Source organism: Alligator sinensis, unplaced genomic scaffold (assembly GCF_000455745.1).
Source record: "Alligator sinensis unplaced genomic scaffold, ASM45574v1 scaffold274_1, whole genome shotgun sequence".
NCBI lineage: Eukaryota > Metazoa > Chordata > Crocodylia > Alligatoridae > Alligator > Alligator sinensis.
In genome coordinates this window covers 1-9,798 of record NW_005842124.1, presented here as the reverse complement: position 1 = coordinate 9,798, position 9,798 = coordinate 1, and the positions used below count along the sequence as shown (strand labels likewise).

Below are 9,798 nucleotides of genomic sequence, written 5' to 3'. Positions count from 1 at the left end.
CTGGCTTCTTTACTTTTCACTCCATCCAGGAAGAGCACACGCCAACTGCTGAAACTTCCTTAGCCTGACGAAGGGTTTTTGAACCCGAAAGCTTGCTTAATAATTATTTTCCAACTATTTGGGTTGGTCTAATAAAATATATCAGATTCACCCAAGGAATCTTGTCTGCCTATGTCCTTAGACCAACACAGCTACAAACTACACGCCTGAAAGTCCTTTAAGAAGTCTGCAGTTTACTTGCACTTGGTTTACTGATCATCTAAACTAGAAAGTGCATCCATTTTCAATGCTATGCAGCCAAGGAATTTACCTGTAGAACACCAGCAATCAAGTCAAGGGGCCACAGCCCAAGGAAGTTTGTTTGGCTGTGATATTTAATAACTTACAGGGGAGTAATGTTATAAGTCATTTGACTGCAGATCTGCAGATGTCTTGACAGACATGACCCTCTGAGTGACCAGAGGGAGGTCATCTCCCACGCTAGTTCACTTCCCCACCTGCAAGCAACTTAAAAGCTGTTCGGGGAATCATTGGACTAAGTGGCTAGGAAGGCTTATAGGTGAGGACAAGATACTTCAGCCAGAGGCAGTGAAGAAGGGGAATGATTCGAAGAGGTCAAAAAAGGCAAGAAATGAGGATGTGCAGGGTTTAGGATTTCAGGTGGGGTAAGGAGAAGCAACACTGGCTTACATGGAGGCCAGAGCAGAAGTGGCATCTTCTAAGAAGCTAGTTAAACTTGTAATTGTTTTAAAAGTAGCTACATGGGTATGGGAAATTAATTTCTCCTGCAGAAATATCTCCCCTGCTAGAAGCGACTATTTCATAGGATTAATGTTTGTTTTAAAATAACTCACCTATTTCCAGTAGGCTCTCATCATTCAAAGAATGATGAAATGAGAAGCACCTGAGAAGTTGCAGATGTGAACACTGCTGAACAATCAGCTTTGCTGCATGCTTTATTCCATACACAGCAGGGAGGTAAAGTTCTTCCAGATTTACAAGACACCCTAAAGCAGATGCTGTAGAAAGAAGGAAAAGAAGTGTAGCACTCTTGGATGAAGACAAGCATAGACAAGAATACAGATTTGTAAGGACTCTTGCTAGCCTTGGCCAGTGATAATGGCCAGATCCACTGGAAAATTTCAAAGTAAAATATATATATGGCAAATTATTGGTGTGTGAAAATACACACGAATGGTTTTCAAAAGAATTTTTCCTTTCAATTCTCTAGTCCTTTCCACTGCAGAGATTACTTTATCCTGCAATTTGCTTGTGTAACCCTGGCAGCAGGGATACCTGCAACCACGTCCAAATTTTTGGGATGCTGGGGTGCCAATAGGTCTTGGTCAACTTCTACTCTGTCTACAGACTGGGAGCCACCACTCAGTTCAGTGCTCTCCCGTGGTTCTCCCCATACCAGACCAAACGCTAAATGACTATTTACAATAATACTGATAATAGTAACGGAGAAATTAACAGATTCAACATCACATAGATAGCAAACATAATATTTTCAATGAGCTCGATAATAATCTATACCAGCAAATAGAAGCAAATATTTATCACATAGCAAAAGCAATTATGTTATCAAATTTAGCACTCAGGCAACTTATAACAGGTATATACACCTAATCAGCTAGATCCCCACAGAATCACTCTGCCTCCAAGAAAGCAATCAACTGTGAGATGGTTGCAGCTAAGCACCTGTGGAGCTGTGCTCGCTCTGCCTCAGAAGATGTGTGACAATACTGTTATCTGGTCAGATGGAGTCATCTGTCAGGACCTCAGGTGCAGCTACTCCAGTCTTTCCTGGATCCCTGCAAACAATCACACCATTGCCAAATGCTTCCCCAAGGCAGCTCCTCTGTGTTTGGCACCTGAAGTGCCCCTTCTTGGCTGTACTTTGAGCTCTCTGCTGGAGTTGTCCCAGAGAACATTCTCTAGCAGCCCCTGTCCCTGATTCCATACCAGTGAATCCCTGCACCCAGGGAACTAAGGAGTGGGGAGAGGAACTGGTTTGCACAAACCCTGCTCCTTTAGTAAAGGATACCAGCCAATCCTGGGTACTCAGTAGCTTATTAGGGGTGTGCGAAGTGGGCTGTATTCAGTTCGGATTGGGATTCGGCCCAATGTGGAGAACAGTGATTCGATTCGCTGATTCGGATCACTGTCCCAATTCGATTTGGCTGAATCCAAATCTGAAGATTAGATTCGGAGAATCAATGATTCAGCCACAGACCATTTTAAATGGTTGTTCTACATACCTCGAGGTACCAGGCACAGCTTGTGAACGCTCCTACAGGAGCATGCGCCCCCCACCCCATGTGCTTGGTGGCAGACCCGGAAGCAGACCAGAATTACTCCTCCCCAGGAGGCACCAGTTGCTGAGCCAGAGAGCGGGGGTGGGGTCGGGTCCCTCGTGCTCCGTGGCAGACACGAAATTGGACTGACATGGAAGCGGACCGGAAGTGCTTCTGGTCCGCTTCTGGTCCACTTCTGGGCCTGCCGTCAAGTGTGCTGGGGACCCCCCTACGCTCCTGTGGGATGCTCCATCTGCCTCACCATTGCAGTATACACAAGCCGCCCGGTACCTTCAGGTATGTAGAAAAAACATATAAAGCTGTGTCCGTGTCCGAATCGTCAAATCTCTCTGAATCAAACTGGAGGCTTCCGATTCAATTCGGAAAGATTAATGGGTCTCCGATGCAGAGATTCAGCTGGTGAATCAGGCCAAACCTCCTCCAAACCAAATCAGCGACCAAAGCTTTGCATGGCCCTATAGTTTATGGCTCCCTCTGCCCTCAGTAGCAGCTCACTCAGCAACACTTCTTCTGCCAGTCATCCTCTCAGAAGCAACTGTCCTGGTAGCAGCCGCCTCAGAAGCAGACCTTCTCCCCTGCAGCCCTCACCTACTCTCTCTCCTCTTCTTAGCCCCGGGCTTCCCGTCCCAGATTTGCAGCTGTCCAATTGCGCACATGCATTCTGCAGCCTTCAGCTCCAAGCTTCAGCTGCTATATCTGTGTACAGCCTGCTGCAAATCCACATCCCAATGATACAAACACCCTGATTGAGTTTGCAAGCCCTGGGCAAACCCTTAAGCACCTTTACACTTGTTTGGGAGGCTTGTCAGTGGAAAAGGGAAAATATTTCCACTCAGACATTTTGTGAGGGGGTCAAGATTTTTGGATGCGTAGAAGACGTTTATTAGCCCTAAGACTTGTGAAGCGGTCCAGTGTGCCTTCTGAGTGTGTTGAAGGGTGAAGGGAGGTCATTCCTTCTTGTAGACCTCTGGAGTTCAGTAGAAAAGTTGGATGGGAGCACTCTCCCCAAAACTATCTCCCTTCTGAAACCTCAGCTATTGCCCAGCTCCTGCTGCCTCCCTCTGGGTTTCCTGAACTAAAACCTGCTCTTGCAGAACCTAGAATATCTGCAGGTAATGCGTTCCCAGGAGATGAGCATTCATACCTTAAAAGATTAGGTGTTTAAAATCGGTAGCAAAAATAATCTTTGTCTTACCTATTAACTAGAAGTTGGAGGTTGAAATTATATACGAGTAAAAACAGAAAACAATATTTGTCTGAACAAAAATCTTTTCTTCTCTCAGTTAACCAACTTTTGTTTTCTTGTTTCTTATCTCCTCAGAAAGTCATGAGCTGTCATCATCACATCTTTCCAGATAGATATCCTTCCACTCTCCCATTGTCCTTTTTAACATTTTGTGTTAACCTAGGTAACAAGGCCTCCTTTACACATAAATGGGCTGCTGTCTATTTTTTTATTTTTTCTTTCCAGTCCACTTTAAATATTCTCAAAGAATATCTTGATTCTCAAAGCTGCTGAACACATGTAGGCCCCCAAGTTAGGACATCCAAGAGAGCTTCACTTAACAATTCATATATTTCAGAAGGCTCCAGGTGTGTGTTCACTTTGTGAGACTTGAACCACTGGTTCTAGACCTCTTAAATATTTCAAATCTCCTGCTTAAATCACTTTATCACCTCTACTGGTATGGCACTGATTCCTAGAAAATGATTATTATTCTTAGGTAACATAATTAATTCAGATTTAAAAAAAATAGAATGAAACGAAACCATACCAAAGGCTTGGGAAGCTTCCTCATCAGTAATGTATTGCTCATTAAGGTCTAACACTTTGAGACACAGAAAATTTGGCAGAATATCAGCTAAAAAGAGAGAGAAAGAGAAATGAGCATTTTGATATTCACATTTTAAAATTATTATAACAAGAACTAATACAGGTTGCTTTTTTAATGCCTTGTCTTCCAAATCATTGATGGTTAGGCTCTCATGTAATCCATGGGTTCTTAAATCGAAGGGACGCTTGTTTAAAGATTATTTATTACCACGTGTATCTCTAAAATTCTTTCCTGTGCTCAGATGGGTTAAGTATCTGATACCAGCTTGCATTATCAATTTCAAAGCAAGTAAGATCCTGAACATGCATATACAGTTCAATGTATATGATTTTCCAATGCAGATTTCTTCATTGATTTGTCTTCTGACTTGAATAGTAATTTCTTAGCCCAAGAGTGCTAATATGCTGTTTGGAAGTGTATTTAACCTATTTTAGGTATATGACATACAGAAATCGTATCTGACTGTATGACTAAGAGGGTTCTTGCTGGCTATGTGTTCAGTTACACTACCATGACACAAATGTAGACATTTCCTATAAAAACATGCTTACTAATCATTGCATCTCCTCCTGACAGGTTCTTTGGAGGGCTGCCAACAAATTTAGAAACAGGAGACACCTACTCCCACATTGAAGCACCCTGAGGACATTGAAGTGAAAAAACTGCACCTCTTCCCTTGACTTCAATGGGAGCTGCAGAGGCTTAAAATCAGTTCTCACCTATTTTGGTGCATTAGGCACCTGATTTTGGAAGTTTGGCCAGATGATGTTTGGTGCTTTCTTGAACTTCACCAATTCAGTATTAAGATTATGCTATATTTTAAAATCAAATGGATTGGATTAGAGTTTTCTTGCATTAAAGTTCCCTAATATTAAGATATTTTGTATCTTTATATAGTCAACTTTTCCAAGCTGCTGAGTTTTAGAGGGGGCAGGGAGAATGAACAGAACAAGAGGTGCATAAGTCAGTGACTTCCTACCAAAGGATAACATGTCTCGGTCTCTCATAAATGATCCGGTAAACCTGATTTCCATTAATTTTTTGCAAGAAGAAACTGTAGCCAGAAGAGAGTCACAGTCAAGGAAGCTGGAAGTGTTCAGATGAAAGACACGGAGGTTCTGAAATCCCTGAATGAATCCAACTGTTAAAGGACAAAAAAAATCATACGATTAATGGATGAAGTTTCAGAATCAATATGGTTTCATTAGCAGTACCTATACATTTTCTTTAAGGACATGGAGGAAAGATATACAGTAAGGAGTTAAGTGAATGCATTAAATTATATTTTAAGACACCCTCTGCCCCCCCTGGCTTCTTGCACCATGCCCCTTTATTAAGGAAAATTTCACCTCCAGAAGTGCCTTTTCTTTTTCACTGTGTTATTTCATACTAAGAAGAATGAGACCCTAGGGCAGCAGTGTAATTAAAATTAAAGGGTAAAAAGAATGGAGGGACTTCACCCACAGTATAATCTTTTTGTTTGGAAATTTCAGTACTGTATACAATGCTCCATCCACACATTAAAATGCAAAAGGAAAATTAATTAAACATTTAATTTTAAAAAGCCCCAGAAAAACAAGGATCTCTCAATCAAGAACCTCAGTTGCTGAATTTGGTAACATGGGACAAGGGAGAGCAAGCAACAGTGGTGTTCACCCTCTTGTGTTCCACACCCACACCAAAGTTGTGGGTCCAGCAGGAGCTGTGCCGACAAGCCAGTGAGCTGAGAGATCTCATTGCACTTGTACCATACAGCCAAAGGGGGTATGACTGCAATCCTCAACTCCCTCCCTGCTGGTGGGTATTTGCAAAACCACTCTTAACTGGCTCTGCTCTTTTCTAGCAGGGAAGTCCCAGAGGATGGTGTTGGGCAAATGCTCATCATCCTGTGCATCACCTAGCATTCCATCTTTTCACCTCTCCTGTTTAATTGTGTAAGAGGCCACTGGGCTAGATCATGAGGGGTTTGAAGTGAGGTGCCATCAGGATGCTGTTGACACCCAGCTGTCTCTCCCTCTCTCACCTGATCCAGGCCCTGAAGTCTAGATCCTTACCCAGAGCCTGACTTCACTAGGGCACTGAATGCAGGTGAACCAACTGAAACCGAATCTAGACAAGGCAGGGGTGATGGATGTTGGCAGACCTCATGGCTTGGGTTGGAATACTGTTGGAGGTGGAGGTGGTACAAGATGCCCCTAGCCCCTGTTGCAACCTGAGAATCCAGGTACAGCAAAAGATCCAGAAGCACCTCAAGGCCGCAGGCCTGAGGGACATGGGGATGCTGAACTGTATCAATGATAGGTGTCCCAATCCCCCCAACCCCAACTGTGAGGTCTGCCAACAGTTTAATTTGGTTCATCTGCATCCAGTCTCCAAATGCAGCCCAGCAATGGATATCGATCTAGATTTCATTGCCTGGATAAGATAAGAGAGAGCCAGCTCTGCACATCATCAGCATGCTGATAGCACCTCAAGCCAAATCTTCTCATGATCTAGCCCAGTGGCCTCATACCCAATTGAACAGGAGGGGTGAAAAGGTGTAACACTGGGGGACACCCAGGAGAGAACTAAGAGATGCCAAGTACTTGCCCATCACCATCCTCTGGTACTTCCCTGCTAGGAAAGATCAGAGCCAATCAATAGTGACCCTGCAAATACCCACCAGTGGAAGGTCATTTTCAGTAGCTGTGTTTCAGAATTGGAATTCCCTCCCTGTTGTGGCCTGCCAGAATCTGGGCCTGGACATCTTCAGTTAATTGGATTATTAGTGGTTATTCAGGTGATCTAGATTCAGCTCCCAATTTTGCCCTCTTTTACCGCTCATGGTTTGGCAGAGGCTTTGACCGCTGTAGATAGCATGTACAGCAAGGGAAATACCTCCAGTTGGTCTACACTGATTCCTTCTCCTGACCAATTTGGAAATAATAGTGAAAGGTTAAAAACATTTCTTCTTTGTTGGAATGACAAGGCCAGCTTAAAAACTGGGAGACAGGCAGGGGAAAGAATTCTGTTGGAGACTCAAGGAAGGATGCAATGTTATCCCTAAAGAAGAATCTAAAACAGTTATTTTTCTGCAGGAGAGTGCTATCTAAACTTGGTAATTAAAAACATTCAAAGATATACTCACCAAGGTTGCCAACTCAAGAAATTATTTCTTACAGACAATCTGCCATTTCCTACTGACAGATAAACTTTTTGATTATTATTGACACGTATTTTTATGACCAGTAAGAAATATTTCTTGGGCTGGCAGCCCTGTGAAACTGCAGCAGTGATTTTACAGCCTACTTCCCACACCACAGGGGTCCCCTACCCACCCCAAACACTGATACTCCCACCTGCCCCCACCCCCAGCCTGATCCACTCCCCTGTCACACCCACTGTCTCTCCTAGCCCACAGCTTCACCCTGGCAGCACCACCCTCCTCCCTGCCTGTACCTTTGATGCAGACAGCTGTTAGATGCAGAGGATGAGCATAGAGACCCAGTAGCAACACACTGCTATAAGGAAGGGGTGTGTGTGCTGGGGGAGGAGGGGTCTTGTCCAGCAGGCTCCTGGGAGATGCAAAGCCCTGAGAAGAGCTCAGCATGTGCAGGGGCCTGTCCTTCCACTTAGCAGGTGGTACTACTGTGCTCTGTCTGTCTTTCAGTGCTGCTTCAAATATTTCCTGCGACAGAGCTTAAAGCTGTCATGACTCTATGTTTTTATGGAGGGCAAAATATTCTTATGGATTTTCATAAACAAGCATTTTTAGGGTGTCTTTTTTATGGAGCGTCCATAAATTAATGTACAGTTGTCAACCCTGGCACTCACCCAGCCTGGAAGAACTATCTGAAAAGTTCACATTATCAATCAACAATCTCTCCATGCTATGAATATTTCCAAAGCCACTGGGCATGATGTTAAACACATTTTGACCATTCTGTACATACACTGATAATCCCTTTAAGCAGGTGAATTTGTCCAAATTTGTAAAAAGCAATTCTGAAAGACAAAGTAAAACAAATAATGACACTGGTTTACTCTTCTTGATCTTGTCCTGTTCTCTCTACCCAGTCCATAACAATACAGATTCCTTGATAAAACTTTCTGCTGGAAAAGGGCTCTTAATGGAAAACTACCTCCACTAAAATGGTCCCCTATTCACTCCACACCTTGACAACCCTGACTTCCCCCTATTTCATGCCCCCCAGCCTGATCCACACTGCCCCCACTCCCCCTTGTCCTGGGATGGACCCCGACCCACTGCCTCTCTCCCTTGCAGCTCTGTCCCGATGGCATAAAGAATTGCATCTGTGCATTTCAATGGGAGCTTCAGAAACCTTTCACAGTTGAGAGTGTAAGCCAAAAAACCCCAAAACAATTAAAAAAAAACCCACCCAAAAACAATATAAGGCATGAGTGGGCTTTTTTGTTTGTTTTTAAAAAGTAGCATATCTTTAATTCAGTGGTGTTCAACCTCCACAGCCATGGCTCCCCCTGCCACCAAATTTATGAATCTGTGGGGAGCCCTGCAAACCAAATGACATAGTCCTGCACTCTGGATTGCACCAGCGCACAGGGTTGGTCCACAGCCAGATCTGATGTGCTGGATCACACCCATCAATCACACTGGCTCCAGCCTGTGGATTGGCCCTGCACCACTCACGTAGCCTGCAGGACTGAAAGGTTGAGCACCAGGGCTTTAATCTATTGTGCAGGAAAATGTACCTTGTGGGTAACTATGAACACTCCCGTTTACAAACCAATTGGTTATTCCACTCAAATATTGGGGGATAGATTTAGAAATGGCACCTCAGAATGGAAGATAAATTTTACCCCGACTACAGTTTTTTCACCACCACCCTTAGAATTCATTTTAACTGAATGGCTCTTTAAGCTTTATGGATTTAAAAAAAAAACCCAAACACCCACAAAGAGAAAAGCAGCTAGACAGAAAAAAAACCTCTAGTCAGTTAACAATCACTGGACTGTACCTGGCACTTTGGCTTCTTCCTTTATCTCAAGAGATTCCACTGAAGACATAGACAGAAGTAGCTCTTGTTCTGCTACACTCAAGTTAACATTACACAGGCTGCATTTTTTAAACAATTCCTTGTGCTGTTCAAGAGCTGGTCGGATACTTTCAACCAGTCCTGGACTATCATTTAGGCAAAGCTCAATATTGCCTGAAATAGAGAATAGTACCATAAGGTTCCTAAGATCGGCTTCTTCCAAAGAACTAATGGCATTGGCTACAAGTTTCAGAGCTGAAATCTTTGCACAACCCTTTGCAAGTATGAAAGGAGCCATAAGAGAGTCTGGCAGAAATCTAGAAACCAGTGAAAAAAAGCTATTCACATTATTCTCAAGTTCTTTCATCCTCTGTGACATATCATTAAGATTTATAAATGCAGAAGCATAATCCTTGTCAATCGTTGGAACCTCCAGTTCAGAGGGATGAATTCCTATGTCTGAAAAAGCAGATTTTGGTTTGTATTTTTTTCCATGTACATTTAAGTAAAAAGTACTGGGAAAAGACAGGCTTTCTGGAAAATCGAGAAAAAACTGCAGCAAAAAACTGTACTGTGACACTAATGTGCCAAAAGAAAATGTTTTTCCTCTAAGAAACTCAAAGATGGCTGGGGCACACATTGCAACAG

General features: G+C 43.2%; 1 protein-coding gene across 1 annotated transcript in view; it reads right to left on the bottom strand.

Annotated features, from left to right (window-relative positions):
* NAIP (NLR family apoptosis inhibitory protein) overlaps positions 1-9,771 on the bottom strand; it is a 16,037-nt gene extending 6,266 nt beyond the window's left edge. The window contains exons 1-5 of the mRNA XM_025205654.1: positions 9,133-9,771; positions 7,970-8,140; positions 5,136-5,297; positions 4,097-4,183; positions 855-1,019 (exon numbers count right to left, since the gene is read on the bottom strand). Of these exons, the coding sequence (XP_025061439.1) occupies positions 855-1,019; positions 4,097-4,183; positions 5,136-5,297; positions 7,970-8,140; positions 9,133-9,529 (982 nt within the window). The 5' untranslated portion in view covers positions 9,530-9,771. The remainder of the gene's footprint in view (positions 1-854; positions 1,020-4,096; positions 4,184-5,135; positions 5,298-7,969; positions 8,141-9,132) is intronic.
* Between the last annotated feature and the right edge of the window lie 27 nt (positions 9,772-9,798).